Source organism: Vanessa atalanta, chromosome 3 (genome assembly GCF_905147765.1).
Source record: "Vanessa atalanta chromosome 3, ilVanAtal1.2, whole genome shotgun sequence".
Lineage (NCBI taxonomy): Eukaryota > Metazoa > Arthropoda > Insecta > Lepidoptera > Nymphalidae > Vanessa > Vanessa atalanta.
The window spans coordinates 9,030,250-9,047,590 of record NC_061873.1 but is presented as its reverse complement, the minus strand read 5'-3'; the positions used below and the strand labels follow the sequence as shown (position 1 = coordinate 9,047,590).

The following is a 17,341-nucleotide window of genomic DNA, read 5'->3' as shown; positions in this document are numbered from 1 at the left end:
AATTCTTTATATTTTTTTCACTCCGTTATATTTGACCGCCTTGTTGACCCCGTGCGACCCCGTCTTTTCTTTCCTGTTATCGGTTGCCATGGGCGATAGTACCTTTTGCATAATTATTAATGAGTAAAATTCGGAAAAGACTAGGTCGGCTATTCAATTCCATGGCTTGGCTTGGCTCGGCTCGGCTTAGAATATAGCGTTACATATGTGTTAAATCTTGACATTTTCAGACAATTTCGAGAGTAATATCTGAAATTGTTCATCGCTGGATTGGACAGGATATGAAGTCAATATAAACAGCTAGTTCATCACACCTACAACAATTGATCGAACTGAATTGCAATTTTTAATAAAAATACAACAGAATTGTTCGAATAATAAATATACCAATTTAACTTTAATGATTTTATGTATACTGACTTCTAATGATTTTAAACAAAATATGGTTTACATAAAATAAACAAATTGCGTATAATTTGAAAATATCATTTATTTAAATAATAAAAATAAAAGCTACATTTCCTTTAAAACAACAAACAATAAATATAATATGAAAAAAATACATTGATTCGAAATACTTTTCAGAAAACAAAAAACGGAGAAACTGCGTTAACAATTCAGCTGTCAAAATAAAACATCATAAGTTTCATATTTAACTTAAAATTTCGAGAATATTAAGACTAGAATAATTTACACAAGATCTTTGAATTGTTACAATATCTACAAACGTGTAAGTACTAGTAGCTACAGCTAAGTGTATCAGATCATGTTTATATGTAACACAGTTTGGTATATATTTCGTTATATTCGATTTTTAAAACTATATATTTGTATGTACCGACTGTTACCGATTTTATTTTTTAAATATTTTGAAAAATGTTCGTATGAAAATACATGGAAAATAAACTAAATACTAATTGAATTATTTATGTATAATTGCCGAGTGTACATTGTCGGTAGGCATTTAAATGTTTTCCATTAGACTGCGTGGATTTTGCATAAAAGTAATTATAAATTACTCAGATCTACAAAATAAAACTGTTTCTTTTATCTAATACCCAAACAAAATAAAATAAACGATAATTCTAAATTTATTGAAATGATGATTTGGAAAATTGAATTATACAGAGCATTATTTGAGTCAATAACATTACATAGCGGCAGTGGTTGCTTTAACATTTTTAATAAGAATACAAAGTTTTATTTGAAGCCGTCCCTGAACTTTGTCAACTGTTAACAATTATACGTAATACAATTACGAACTGTACATATTTATTCTGACTAGCAACTATTAAGGCATAATTTTCAAACATTTATTAGTAATCCTTGTATTCAATGTTACTACATGATTAAATACAAAAGTAAAAATTTACAAAGTACATTTTACGATTATTATGTATATATTTAACAAGTTGTTATTGCAGTCGGGATTCGTTCATATACATGTTTCAATTTCACAAACGTTACAAACGCGAAATATCTAAAAACTACAAAGGAATGTAAAAATAAAAAAATTTAATCTTAAAATTGTAAATAACTTTTAAACTATAAATATCACAAAATAGTAAGCGAACGAGAGATAATAAATCATTTAAGAACAAATAAAAACAAGTCCGAACGACGTTAAAGCTCAGTTTGATTACGTCTCAGGCATTCACACGTTAATCTAAAACCGTTTTAAGATGTATCATTTGTGTGATCATCGTTTTAAATGTTTCTATACTAATGTTCAATTCCACAACGTATGCGTGACGTTTTAATCAAACATTTTATTGCACATTCATGTCCTCTCCGGTTTTCCACTTGGCAAATATAAACTATGAATGAATCTCGCCCGACCGTCTCGAGTGCAGTGCATCGTTTATATCGAATATTGTGATTTTTTAATTTCAAATGACGTTAAATTTTCTCTCTAATTGCGTGTCAGCTACCGCCTTAATACTGTAGCACCGCTGCGGAGGGGGCGGCGGGGCGGCGGGGGCGGCGGGCGGCCCTCAGGCGCTGAGCGAGGGGAACCAGGCGGCGAGGCCGGAGCGCGCGGGCAGCGCCTCGCGCAGCAGCGCCTCCTCGTGCGCCGACAGCCGCAGCAGCGCCGCCAGCGCGCGCGTGAGCTGCCGCGCCTCCAGCTCGCGCGACGTCAGGAAGCGCAGCACCACGTGCTTCAGGTACCTTTACGTGAGGTGGATACTGACTTTCTGGAGCTCACTTTTGCGATCTAATTGTTAATTTTAAAATACATAATGAGCTCACCGTCTACTTATGTCTTGTTCTTCTGCAGATGAGAGGTCGGACTTGCTACTCTGTAATTCTCTCTGAAGAGTTTTCTTCATGTCTGATATTCGATTATCTAAAGTCTTTATTTTCTGAAATATTAAGATTAATTAAAATAAAATACGTAAACAAAAATAAAATCATTAAATGTTTAAAAGCAATGTTATGGGCCGTCACCTTATTCTTATCACAGATTTCGGTTTGTAAGTCTTGTATGTTTCTCTTGAGAGCGCTCTCGCTCTCCGTAAAAACCTCGATATTTCTCTTCAACTCTTCCATTTCTTTTAATCTAGTCGTCTCGTTCTCTTTTATAATCATACACTCAGCTTGGTTCTAGAAATAACAAGATAATTGTTAAGTACTGATACAGTACTACAGACAAAAAAAAAACAAAAGTTTTAGGTGATTTTTAACAAGTAATAAGATTTTTAAGTACATATTTCATTGAAAATTGGTCGTATCGGTTGAAATACCTAAAAAGGAGGATTTCGAAGCTCTAAGATTTTGTTTTTCAATACTTTGTGTATTTCAACAATGTACTTGTTAAAATACAAAGATAAACTTCCATCCTAAACAAAACAATGTACTATAATCTTCGAGCTTCCAGAAGCATCTGGAAGTAGCAACAGGTTACATAAAGTAGCAACTTTATGTAACCTAAACGACCAATTTTTGATGAAATACAGCCAGTTGAAATTACCTCAAAATAGCACTTAATAGATATTTTTTTATCTACAAATGCATGACTTTGGTTTGTTGGAAAAATAATAATTAATTTATTATATGTTTTTATAATATTTGAAAAACGTATATAAAGTAAACATTTCCATACTTCTTTGTGCTGCGCAATGACACCTTCCAGTTCAGTGATTTTAGTTTTCAGATCAACAATTTCAGTCTCCAGGTACCGCACGTTGCACTGGCTCATCTCGATGTTCTGAGACATGTGGGCGTTGCGTAGCAGAGCTTCGTCCTTCTCTCTTTTCTCTCTACAACACAGTACGACAGTACGCATAAGTTAGCTAAAAGCATGTTATTGGCCACCACTGAATGCATAGGCCTCGTCTCTTCTTGAGAAGGTAAGAGAATTAACTTATTCCATTGGGTCCAATGCGGATTGGTGAAACAAATTTGGCATAATTTGTAGCTTTCATCGAGATGTTATCGTCTATCGTCAATTATAAAAACAAATGAGGAAATAAACTCGTACTGGGTTACGATGCGTTAAAACACGTTTAAAGGCACTTTAAATGTTACCCATATTAGTTGTTAATTTTAAGTGTTCAGTGATAAGTTGACGGTGTTACTTTTTCAATAAATAAACAAATCATATGTCGGGGAATATAAAATCTATTCATAGAATGAAGATGAAAATAATTGTACTCATATCATATTTGTAATTGCAATCGTTGAAGATTGAAATAAAAATAATGTTTATTTGAATATAATAAAAAATTTGTTATTTCCTTATTTATTCAAAAGTTTATGTTACATTATCCCAATAAAATAAAACAAGAATTTTAAATTATATATATATATGTACATAATAGCAAAATTTGTGTGCGTGACATCTACACTTGACAACGTCATACTTGACGTCATACTACTTTACGAGTGCGTCGTCCAAGCGTTGGGCAGTATTTTTCGACGAAACAGAACGCTCTTTGACAATCCAACTTGACATAAATAATAATCTTTGGCAATAATTATGTTTTTGGTTTAACTCCGTAGAATTCTTGATTATATGATAATTAAATTTGCACCTGTTATTTTTTTATTTATGCAATTTCAGTATCACCTTAAAGATAACTTTTGAGTCTGAGTTGGAGTTTAGTTTTCATTTTGTCATTATTTCTTTTGCTGTCACATTATACATATGTTGCAGCCAATTGTTTAAACTAGCTATTCAATGAAAAGCCTCTTTACTAAACGACGCTGTGGCTTCAACCAGTAGCCTTCACAAGCCAATTCATCTCACGTTCATAAAATAGGGTAAGTTTGTTGTTTAACACTATTTAGTATTGTCAGCCTAACACCTAGAGTGTATTTTAAGAAGCCAAATGCGAAAAGGAAGGCTGCAGTCCCGTAGCACCGAAAGCCATCGAGTTCCGAAATAGTTGAACAACCTTTTTTTCAGGAGCTTCCTTATTCTATGAATAAAAGATGAATTGACTAATGTCATTCAGGCCGCCGGTTGAACGGCGCCATTTAGTAAAGTGGCTAATTTAATCATTTTGCTGCGACAAAGCGAAGGCTATACATAGTTTTAAATATATCTTTAATGTTTTGAATTAGTAGTGCGTACTCTTTGCGAATACAGCTGTGACTCCCATATATTGAAACTATTATGTAAATATGTGTTTAACATTTACGTCATAGACGGTAAATTGATATGATATTTTATTTTAGTTAAATTTATAATTATATTCTTGGATTATCATTAACATTTGCACCATGTGTACTTAGACCTTTACGAATGAATTCACTGTATTTGATATCATATTAAATAAAAGCTTTTTTTGGTGTATATTTCATTAGTTTGTTTCATTTGAATGTCAACTTGCCTGTTCTATATAATGAGTTCTTAATTCTTATAAATAAATAATTGTTAATCATGTTTCTAAAAGAGTGATGAGCATGAGCGTAGATGTAGAAAGGGGAAGAGGACGGCTTAAGAAAACATGCACGGAGTGTTTGAGGAGGGTTAGAGAGGGATGGGTATGAACGATCAGATGAAGAATAATAGAGAAGAATGACCCCAGATATATTGGGACACGAGCAGGGTAAGAACTAAATAATTGTTATTAGTATCGTTTTTGCTATCAACTCATTCATTCGTTCGTTCAATAAAAAAACAAAAGTAAATGGGCTCACTTGTCGAATTTCCTCTGTATATCAACATAGTCGTGTTGCATGTCCGTCATCATTGAGTTAAGGTGGTTGACCTCGACCTTCTGTTCGTCGTAGAGCCGGTTGGACTTGTCTATCTTCTCTCGTAGTATCTTGACTAGTGTCCGTTCGTTTTCGAGTGCCTCGGTTAGTTCTCGGTTCTCCTCGGTCAGTACTTCGATACGGCTCTCGAGTTCAGCTGTCACGTCCTGTAAAAAAAAAGTGTAGATAAAATGGATGAGTACATTTTTTTAAAATGTATTGTATAAAGATTTACTAAATATAAAACAGTCATCATTTATTTACTTAATGACATACGCTATTTAAATTTTTATTTTATAAGATATATCATATTTAGGTAAATATAAAATTCAATTTCGTTGAAAAAAATATATTTTTGTATAAAACGTTTTTAATGTAATAAGCGGTGTTTATCTTAATACTACAATAATAACAAATTTAAAATAACCTTTTTAAAAACAAGCTTTTATTTCATCCATGAATTAAGGGATTTTTTTGCACTAAACGGTACAGACAACAGCACAAATATTTGTGCTAAATTTCAGCTCAACTCATTGTCAATGTGACCCACACAAACTAACAGGTGAAATAAAATACATGCTTGTTTAATACTTTCAGCATTAGTCATACCATGCACTACATGTACGTTTAAAACTAAATAAAAAAAGCAAAGCTATATCGTCAATGAAGCAAACTAACATAATAAACTTATTTAATATTTACATTATTTTTAAAATGTTGTTAAAATAAATAAGCAAAAACAGTAAGAAAGCTTAACGAATATGCCATCGCTAATAGCGAGAAGGTAAATAAAAATATTTAAAAATAATAAAATAAACTTTATTTTATAAAAGTGCGTGATAAATATAAAAACTATTTACTTGTGTAACAAAAATACAGAGAAAATATAACAATCAAAATAAAAGCTATCGAATTGCTGCTGTGATTTGTTTACATTTATAATAAAATAAGATAAAAATATTCTTAAAACTTACGTGGAATGTATGTGTTCAAACAATTTATTAATATAATTAAGTGAATAAGGAAAAATATTGACACGCCGTGTTATCTGACTTGAGTCATGTGATGTGTACATTATCTTTAAACTATCTTGATAAAATGACAATTCAAAATACTATCTAAGTGTGACTATACCGAAGTTACACTAAAGACTGAGAACACCAAATACGGTAAAAAATAAAATTCCTTATTCTATTTAAAAAAAAAAAAAAAAAACAAAGAAATAATGGATATTTTATACCCACATTTTAATTTTAATTAATTCTATTTTAAAAATATTATAATATAAAGAGACAATGTTAAAATAAAATAGGAACATAAATATTTAGCTGCCAAAAATAAAAAGTATAATTATATTTAAAATGTTGATAAGAAATACTTGTTACAAAATTTAACTACCTATACGTTGTAATTATTTTTTCTCGCAAGAATACATTATTAGGATTGACTAATGCTAAGGATTTCAGTATAGGTTCCAAGTAGTAATTAGTTCTAATAAGTACATAATACAAATGTGTAAATGTTTACCTTGTTTTACTTACATTATATATTTTTATTTGTACATTTTGTATAACATAAAAAAAATAATGTGGCAACCCTAATCGATTAACTATTGAACTGTAAATATGGTTATCGATTTATAAAAAAATCGATTTTTATATAAAATAAATTTAATCGATTAGTTGTCTATTCGGTATAAAATAAATTTATTGATTTTATTATCACATTTTATGTATATGGAACATGAATATTGCACACAGGTTTTGAACCTAATTTTTTGAACAATGTTTCGACCCCATTTCTTGTAACGCTAACGTCTGTACTTGTCATTTTTTTTTAAGTAATAATTAAATAACTAAGGAATACATCATTTCAGTTTAAAATGTTCGTATTTATATGTGCTCTAGTAGGGGTCGGGGTCGACGGTAACTCTCCTAGGGCCGGTGTTCGCGTTTGGGTGGCAGGCTAAATGCTGTAGAGGCAGGGACTCACGGCTGTGTGCGCGCGCAGGGCCCGCAGCTCGCGCGACTGCGCCTGCGCCTCCGCGCTCAGCCGCCACACCTGGCGCCCACACAACGGTTAGAACGGCCGATACTGACTGGCTGACTCGCACGAACACTTAGCCTGTCTAAGTCTAACTATACGTTGGGAGCGATCGAACGTACTCCGTAACGCACTTCTGCCTTCAGGACAGTATTAATATCGTGCCCTGCGTATCGCCAGGTGTGACTTTTAGAGGCGCATAGTACATTCCGGAACTAATTTAGATATTTTGTTAGAAAATTTAATTTAGTAGTTTTATGATCGACGATGATCAAGCGTACCAGTGATTTTCGTATGATCCTTTTTAGTAAATATAAGACTAGTGGGCATCTTAATTTGAAAACTTAAATTAATTTCGACATATATATTGCGAACACATACGCACATAAAGATTAAATGTATACATATGTCTTAGTGCGATTTATTGTTTTTCTTGTTGCGATTCTTTTGAAAGTTAAAACATTTATCGTTTTTATGTATATTTCTAGTTAACTCTTCAATGTACTCAAATTATTTTTATCGGTTTCCGGAATTTAAATTCTTGCTTCTAATACTTAAATATGGTAGTCGATTATTTAGTTATTTTTTTATTATATCTGAATCGTACCATGTACTATCTATCACCACTTATCATAAGCATATTAAAATATTAGATAAAATAAATATATTAAAATCATAGGTCTCATAATAATTATTAATTAATATATATTTACATGAAGAGTTTTGATAAAATTAAAATATTTTCTAGATAAAAGTGAAACAAACGAAATCAACAGACGTCATTAAAAAATTTGGATTGATCGTGATTTTAAATCTATAAAGCAATATGTAAAAAAAAAAGTATCATACCACTAAATCGAGTGCTCGATAGAAATAGTACTAACCTTAGCTTCACTATTGGCAAGATTTTGTTTTGTTTTTTCCAGTTCGACGGACAAATTATCAATTTTCTCCTGTAATTCCTTTTTCTCAATCTCGACCCTCCGTCTCTCGGCGCCCTCCTCGCCCGCTTGGCGCGATACGCGTGCCACCTGACGGAGCAAATCTTCAACAATTTATATCACAAATAACATATTTGATATATTATATATATGTTAGTGTAAAAAGTATTTATGTACAATTAAGAATGGAAATTAATAATTATAGATTTACATGCATTTTCAAAACAAATAGTTGAAAATTAGTGTGTATGTATATTATAAATTCTCTAAACGTAGTATGTGTTGTTATTCGAGAGTCGAATATTTAATGACTATTAAGAACATTGTTAGCTAAACTATTTGAATATTAACTTACCTGATTAATATTGTAACTTGTCTTCGTGATAACACCGAAATTAATACGTGTTTATATAAATAGTGATTTTGTATGTTCGCACTGAATACATAAATACAATAAATATTATAAAATATGTCGATACAAACATAATTATTTATTTTAGTTAGCCATAAATAAGTGTAACGTCTACGATCGCATAGAATATACCAACTGTATGTTTATGCAAGACAAACTGACTGAGATCAATTCAGTAGTTTTCGGGTTTACATATATTAATAAAATATTTTTAATATTGTGCATAAAATGCAAACTTTTTTAATATTATAGATAAGTCTCTGCAGCGGGGCAAATGTGCGTCGATGTCGAAGCTGACCTGGGTCTCCAAGGAGGCGATCTGGCCACTCCACGAGGTCTTGACGTCGGCCAGCGCCATCTTGGCCTCCTGCAGCTGCCGCGTCAGCACCGCGCGCTCGCGACACACGCGGTCGAACTCGTCGCAGCCCGTCGCTTTCACTTCTCGCTTGTCTAAGATTTTTATTTTTTAAATCAATTTATCGTATTCGGTCTTGTATAAAAAGCAGACGCGGCGAAGCTTTCCGCACAGGCCTCGGTAAGACCGGACAACTTTGAACGAATTTTACGAGATAATTTTATCATAGTGAACGACCGGCGAACGGGCTCACCGTCGTCGTGCATGTGGTGCTGCGGGTGGGGCGGCGGCAGCGCGGCGCGCAGCACCTCGAGCGCGTCGGCCGCGTCCCGCGCGCGCGCCTCGGCCGCGCCCAGCGCGCCCACCAGCTCGCCGCGCTCGCGCGCCCACTCGCGCCGGCACTGCTCCACCTCCTCCTGCGGGGAACGTCACGAATCCTCATAGTATGATATCTGCAGGTGTTAAGTACCCTATGTAATTTTCTATACCCCTGAACATACTTAGTGATAATAATATTAGGATGGATACAGAATGTAATAAGAAAATAGTATTATATTCTAGAGGAATTTACATTCTCACAAAGTTTTTGAATTACTTAATAATTAATCCTTCGCATATCTTTAATTTTTTTCAAGCCAGTACCAGAAGTTCTACGATTTTTTTTTAATTGAATGCATTAAAATAAGTGGAAGAAATATACACACATTTTGCTTTACACCGGTAAACTCTAGTTTAGTCTACGGCATTTAAAAGTGCAACATCTATAGTCTATGCATACTAAAAAAACTGACTATAAATAAAGATCTTTAACTTAAAATGACAATCTTAGGAATTTTCGAAGCCATTAAGGGCAACATTGAAACCTATATCAATAGGCTATTTGACAATGGGAAAAAATGAAGTGTCAATTATTGTAATCAGTATATATTATGATTTTAAAAATGGTTATTTATAGACGAAAGTTGAAAATAATAATTAATTTATTCAAAAATCCATAAATAAAAACGCATTTTTTTAAACGTTTGTCACGTGACACAAAACGCTCCTGGTTGGAGGGGTTTCTGATGACATCAGTTGTTTGTTAACCTCGTTTGCCTACTGTATGTGGATTATATGTGCCGTCACCGACCCCATTGCAGCGCCATATTGGCAAAGTAGCGTTTCCGCGCGCTATTTAAATATGCAATTTTTATTTTGATATTTTTACTAATTTGTAAATATGTACTAGAATAAAAAAACAACTTTTACTGGGTTACTTAACCTCTACTAAATAATATAAAATGCATTTTAAAAACGAAATAAATCTATACTTTTTGTGTTAATTCAACTAGTAATTATTCAGTATGTGAATGTTCATAATTGGGACTAACAGTTAGTGTGTCGAGTTTGTCCTGAGCATTCTCTGCAGCTGCAAGTCGCGCCCTCAGTTCACTGAGCTGCTTTTCAGCTGCATCTCTGGCTGTAATTGCTTTGGAGGCCTCGGCTTGAGCCGTTCGTGCAACAGCTTGCGCTGCAAGTGCTTCTTCACCTGTGTGAAAAAAGTGCTTAATCTAGATAACGTGATCTCATATATTTTTTATACAAAATGATAATAGAAATAACTATTGCTACTAATGCTAATAATTATATATTATTTTGAATTCAAATTTTATACCAAGATATTTTCATTTATTGCAGCAGGATTTAAAATTATTGTAAAAAGAAAACATTATCAGATTTTAAATTAACATGGTTATTTTTATTACTAACAGTATTTAAAACGGGATATTTACCACTTCACTCATTATCTACGAATGTCTTGTTCACTTGAACAAGACATTCGTAGATAATGTCGAAATATCAAGCTCCAACAAATAAAAATAAAAAACATGGTAAATATCCCGTTTTAAATACTGTTAGTAATGAAAACATTATCGATTAAATGAATTAAATTACCTTGAACAGAAGCTAATGAAAGTTTCAGTTCTTCAATTTTCTGTTCCCAGTACAAATCTCTATCTCTTAATTTAATCTCTAACTGTTCAGCATACTGTTGTTGAAGAGCTGCTTGGTCTACTTCACCACCAGTGCGGTCTGATAAGTAGGTTTGTAATTGTGGTGATATGGACTGTAACAAAATATTTATTATTATTTTTGTAGAAATATTCAATTTCTGTTACTAGATTCCACCAGCATTTTTGCCCATGTGTGATTGTATTTTTGGATGTGTTGAGAATAAAAAGCAACTTAATGCTATTCCAGAGTAAAATCATTAAAATTTAATTTAATTTTAATCGTCAGAGTAAACATTAAAATATTTACCGTTAAAATAAGTCATAGTAAAGTATTGCGCGATATATTGTACTTTGCCGGTCCCGTAAAGAATGGCCATGAATAACATACAAATTGAGAAATTGGTCGGACGGGAGAATTACTCCACATGGAAGTTTGCAGTAATGTCATATTTACAATTGGAAGAATTGTGGGAAAATATTGAACCTGGTACCGATGTCGATTTTAAGAAAGATGTCAAAGCAAAGTCGAAGATAATTTTGTTGGTTGAACCTATGAACTACGTACATATCGAAAATGCAAAAACAGCGAAAGAAGTCTGGAAAAACCTACAGAATGCGTTCGAAGACTCCGGGCTTTCGAGAAAAGTCGGTTTACTTAAGGATTTGGTCAATACTTCATTGGACAACTGTGGTAGTATCGAAGAATATGTGAATAAAGTTATGAGTACAGCGCATAAGTTGCGGAACATTGATTTCGAAGTAAATGATGAATGGTTGGGAACACTCATGCTGGCAGGTTTACCGGATAATTATAAACCAATGATCATGGGTCTGGAAAGTTCCGGTATCAAAATATCATCAGATTTTATAAAAACAAAGCTCTTACAGGAAGTGAAAGTTTCCGAAACTTCTGTATTTTTTACAAAGCATAAAAATACCTCTCATGACAATAAAAAGCCAAAAGGGAAGGGGCCTCGTTGCTATAGCTGCAATAAATATGGACATTTTAAAAATCAGTGTACAGTACAAGTACAGAAAAGTAATCAAAAAACCTTTGCAGCAGTTTTTTCAGCTTACAGCACACTGAACCAGGATGACTGGTATATTGACTCTGGAGCAACAATGCACATGACAAGGCGCTCAGACTGGATGTATGATGAACAGACACCTCCGGTTCATAGAATAAAGGTGGCAAACAGTGAAGCGATCCCTGTGCAGAGTATGGGTAAAGTAAATATTCAAACCAAATTAAACAAAGATGAACATCGAATACAGGTGAGAAATGTTCTGTTTATTCCTGAATTAACTACAAACCTATTATCTGTCAGTCAATTGACAAAGAATGGCTGTAAAGTGGAATTTACTAATACTGGTTGTAACATTTACAATGGCAATAAGAATTTAGTAGCAACAGCGAAGCTAATAGACAATATGTACAAACTTAATGTTGTAAGTGGAAATGCATATGCTGTGACAGATTTAATTACATGGCATAAAAGAATGGGTCACTTAAATATGGCCGATGTAAAGAGGTTACCTCTATGTACTGAGGGTGTAACTATTTCTGGTAAAGAAGTAAATACTGTTTGCATACCCTGTTGCGAAGCAAAACAAACACGATTATCATTTCCAAATTCGGGTTCTAGAGCAAATGCATTACTTGACATTATTCATACTGATCTGTGTGGTCCGATGGAGACTCCATCTTTAGGTGGAGGGAAGTACTTCATAACCTTCATAGATGATTATTCTCGTAAAGTATATGTTTATTTTCTAAAGAACAAATCGGATATTACATCAGTGTTTAAGAAATTTAAAAATGAAGTAGAAAATGAGCTAGAAAGAAAAATAAAAATATTAAGAAGTGACAACGGAAAAGAGTTCTGTAATAATGATTTTTCTGATTTTCTGGCAGCTTCTGGAATCAAACATCAGACCAGCACTCCATATACGCCCGAGCAAAATGGTGTAGCAGAGAGGATGAATCGGACGCTGGTAGATCGTGCAAAGTGCATGTTGTTTGAAGCAAAACTGCAAAAAACATTCTGGGCAGAGGCAGTCGCTACTGCCGCATATATCATAAACAGATCCCCATCACGTGTACTGGCTGAAACAACACCATATGAGAATTGGTCTGGAAAGAAACCAAACATTTCTCATTTAAAGATATTTGGTTCTAAGGTCATGGTACATATTCCTAAGCAAAATCGTCGTAAGTGGGATAGCAAATCACGTGAATTAATCTTTGTAGGATATTGTGAGAATACGAACGGATACAGGCTCTATGATAAAGTTAGTAAAAAGATTGTAATTAGTAGAGATGTGGTATTTATTGAAAATTGTAACGTTTTGGAAAATGTTGCTCCGAAAACTGTGTCAGTACCACAGCAGATTACACTTCCTCTGAGTAGGACAGAGATTGATTGTTTAGACTCAGAGAATCAGACAGAAGAAACAAGTATCAATGAAAGCTCACAAAATGAAACATCTTCAAGTAATGAGAATTCATCTGATAGTAGTATCTCGAATAGACAAACTGATGAGACTTATTATCCTGATACAGATGATTATGATGATTGTAATGATGAATATATACAAAGTAGAATTACATTGAGGTCACATCAGAGAAAAAACATGGAAGGCAATAATTTCATGGGTTTTATGGAAGTTTCAGATCCAATAACTGTTGAAGAAGCATTAACAGGTCCAAATGCAAGGCAATGGAAAGAAGCAATGGATGAAGAGTACAAGTCCTTACTTGAAAACAATACTTGGGAAATGACTACTCTACCAGCTAACAAACGTGCCATACCATGCAAATGGGTTTACAAGGTAAAATGAAATGAAAATGGAGAAACAGTTAAGTATAAAGCACGTCTAGTGATTAAAGGATGTTCACAAAGGGCCGGAATCGATTACACTGAAAGTTTTTCACCTGTTGTGAGACTTGCATCTCTAAGATACTTGTTAGCTTTGGCTGTAAAATATGATTTGGATATATGTCAAATGGACGCAGTATCAGCTTTTCTGCAAGGCGACATAGAAGAGGAGATTTATATGAAGCAACCACATCTATATGAGAGTAATAAGAAAGTATGTAAACTTAAGAAATCTTTGTATGGGTTAGAACAAGCGAGTAGGCAGTGGAATAAGAAGCTTGATTCTACGCTGAAAGAGATAGGTTATCATTCCAGGACGAAGCACATCGATGTGAGGCATCATTTTGTTCGTGACAAGGTGCTTGGTGGGGCCATTGACGTTCGCTATGTTCAGACGGACATGATGGTCGCAGATGCCCTAACGAAAGCCACGACGCACTCAAAATTGGTTTTCTGTGCCTCCAAGATGGGCTTATGTTTAAGAGAGGATGTTGGAAGAAGTTAAACAACGCCTAATAGCTTAAATACTTTTTTGCTATCTCTCAACTTTTCCTAGTGTCTGTCAATGTGTTATGTCACTTGCACTTGTTTTCAATAAACCGTTTTTAATGCTTATATTCTAAATCTTATTATTTCTACAAAATCTATCTTCAAATTTCATTCGGATTTGTTCAGCTGTTCTGTCGTGAATGAATAACAAACATCCATCCATCAACATCATATCAGTTCTAACCATAAACATTTGTACCTTAGTCAATGTAAGCCATTATCGGAATCTAACATAGTTAAAAGTAAACTCTACAGAGTTGCATAAGATTGATAATGTAACACATTTTATGTAAATATAATTACATTGGCCCATTCTCTCTCAAACAGACACATTTTTGCTGAACAATTGATAAGTCTGACTACTCACTCGGACAGGCACACTGCGTCCTATTATCAGTATCCTAAAATATTTATCTACAACTAATTCTGTTGGATTCAGTAAAGCAGCAATTACAATGGGACAATTGTTTGTTGTAAACCTATGTCTTGGTTGGTATCACTCAGCCATTAGCATTTAGAAGAAATCTCAATTTCCCTTTAAAAATTACAACTGTTGAGTTGAAGGAGAATAACTAGTATTAAATATTTAAAGAGTGGTTGATATTTTACAATAATGCTCACCTACCAATAATTAACAACATAGTACTAAATGTTATAAATATAGGAAAATACTTAACTTAGTCCTATCAGTAATAAAAAACACTTAACAGCATAGACCTTGACAAAATAGAAAATATTGTAGTTTATTTTTAACAATTTAACTTACAAGGTCAAACTAACAAAACTAGTAAGTTCATAAAATAATGATTAGATTATATGTTATACATATAATACTATTGGTACATAGTACATAGAGCATGTCATTTCAGCCACCAGTAGGCATAATGTTTTGCCAATCTCTTTAACAATAATATTTCAGTAAATTTTTACAAAACCATTACAAATTATGCACCTAAACCTTGCTTGTGAATTAATCCATCCATTGATTCAAAATCTGAAAAAATTGTATAGTTTTTGACTTTAGTTAGACAGAGAGGTAGATGTGGCATTTGGAGTATTTTTAATATGTAGTGATGCTATATGTTATGTGCTTAAGTATGTAAACAATTTTGAAGCGAGAATAGGTATCATTGAAAATAAAATTTATTTGATTGCTAAAATGGGATTATATGAAAATGGATATTAATTATATAACTTAATTAGGTAGAACTAACATACATACATTAAATAACTACTTGTATAATATTTAAATATAAGATACAATTGTATTTATTTTTATATAATAGCATTACATATTATGTATTAATTAAGTAGGTATCTAAGAATAACATGTATATCGCTAAAGTATGTTCAAGTGCTTGTTCAACTGAAACTATTGAATAATGTTGGTAAGTTTAGTTATACATATAAATAAACCAAGACTCACATCTGATGTTGAATCTCCGGGACCCCCTGATGTTGATGGACTTGTTGTAGACTGAAATTAGAACAATACATTCAATAATTAAATATTAAACAGAGCAATAAACAAACAATTACTTTGGAAATTTCAAAATAATTTTGTTTAATAGCTACATAGATTAAATGCTAGCAGCCAGTAAAATTTTGCCATTGAGATGTTTGTCAGCTATGATTAGTTATTGAAAAAAGACATAAAACATTTTGACACAAATTTACAAAATTTTATATTTTATTTTATGGAATAGCAAAATTAAAGTAGTTTAATAAAGATCGTACCGAGTCATCCCTTAACGTTATTCGCCCTAAAAAGGCCCCGCTTCGCCAGCTACTAGTCAATTTGCTAATGTCGCTGCCAGTTTCTTCCTTAATTTTACTTTTTAAGCTCGCGAACATTTTTACTTTTTAATATTTGTTCTGAAAATAAGAAAATTATTTAATAAAAGGGCTATCTAAACAGGTTTTTAGTAAACATGATAACAGTCATTGCTCACATTCGCAAAACTAAATATCTTGTTAAGGTTCACACTTATGGTCATAAAAAATACAACATAATTTGATACTAAAGCACATTTCTTAAGTTTACAATATTGTAAATGCAATTTATAAATAATAACAATTACAACAAAAGTCGAAATACTTTCTAAAGGACACAATAGTCAATTAGACAATTTACTATTTAGACATACAACATATGACACAACATTACAGTGTCGCCAGCTCTGTTTTTTTCGAACTAAAATTCGTGACAAATATAGAAAACTACAAAATACAAATCTTGCAATTTTTTTTATTAAATGTACGATATATCAAAGGTAATGGACTTTAAATTTCTTTTAAAGTCGTGATTTTGGGAGACAAATAAATATTAGACTATCTATATCTACATCCATATCAGCTGTTTTCATATAACCACCACTTAGTCACAAGTGATTATATCAATTCGGCACCTGCTTTAAAAATCAAATATTTCAAACTAGTTTCTGAATATTTATAAACCATGAAAAATATATTTTTTTTCAAAATAAATAAATTGTTATACAATCAAATCTATAAGTATTGATTTAATAAAGAAAAAGGCTACTACTACTTTAATAATTTAATAAATGCAGCAGCCTTATACTAGAACATAAAGTCGTCCATTATTCATAGCATAGATATTCTATTGTATATATAAATGCTTTAAAACTCAATAGATACAGAGACAATATTATTACATTAAAGGGTACCTACCTAATATCGAATTTAGACTAAATTGGCTAAACATAATATTTAAACAAATAGATACATATTAAATGCAAAAAAAACTTAATAATTTTTTTTTCCATTTAAAGACTTCTGCGAAGTTTTTATTAACTGTATAATTATGTCCTCGTATCTGTAGTTTGTTAATTTAATGATTACGGCTGCGTGGAGTCAATAGAAACACGAGTCAATTGAAAAAAGATGACGTAACTCTGAAGTCAGACGAGTAGAGCTACTAACGTCGAACCTTATGTCGTTTTTAT

At 32.6% G+C, this 17,341-nt stretch overlaps 1 protein-coding gene across 3 annotated transcripts; it reads right to left on the bottom strand.

Annotated features, from left to right (window-relative positions):
- Window positions 1-501: 501 nt before the first annotated feature.
- On the bottom strand, window positions 502-16,484 carry LOC125076819 (golgin subfamily A member 1-like). Of its 3 annotated transcripts, XM_047688516.1 has the most exons (14): window positions 16,328-16,484; window positions 16,113-16,250; window positions 15,802-15,852; window positions 10,889-11,060; window positions 10,324-10,481; window positions 9,207-9,369; window positions 8,897-9,048; window positions 8,130-8,276; window positions 7,195-7,263; window positions 5,146-5,369; window positions 3,104-3,260; window positions 2,449-2,604; window positions 2,251-2,363; window positions 502-2,169 (listed from the first exon to the last, which is right to left on the bottom strand). In XM_047688516.1, the coding sequence occupies exons 2-14, from the start codon at window positions 16,227-16,229 to the stop codon at window positions 1,995-1,997; spliced, it is 1,854 nt and encodes a 617-aa protein (XP_047544472.1). In that variant the 5' UTR covers window positions 16,230-16,250; window positions 16,328-16,484; the 3' UTR covers window positions 502-1,994. The 3 variants fall into 3 exon arrangements, with proteins under 3 accessions (XP_047544472.1, XP_047544473.1, XP_047544474.1); XM_047688517.1 differs by lacking the exon at window positions 7,195-7,263; XM_047688518.1 differs by lacking the exons at window positions 7,195-7,263; window positions 8,130-8,276.
- Between the last annotated feature and the right edge of the window lie 857 nt (window positions 16,485-17,341).

Bases quoted from the DNA above. Each gene is read 5' to 3' on its own strand.
- LOC125076819 (XM_047688516.1), bottom strand. From the start codon at position 16,229: ATGTTCGCGAGCTTAAAAAGTAAAATTAAGGAAGAAACTGGCAGCGAC. The intron at 10,482-10,888 runs GTAATTTAATTC...TTTTTCACACAG, and splicing joins TTCATTAGCTTCTGTTCAAG to GTGAAGAAGCACTTGCAGCG. The intron at 8,277-8,896 runs GTCAGCTTCGAC...TTGCTCCGTCAG, and splicing joins TCGCCTCCTTGGAGACCCAG to GTGGCACGCGTATCGCGCCA.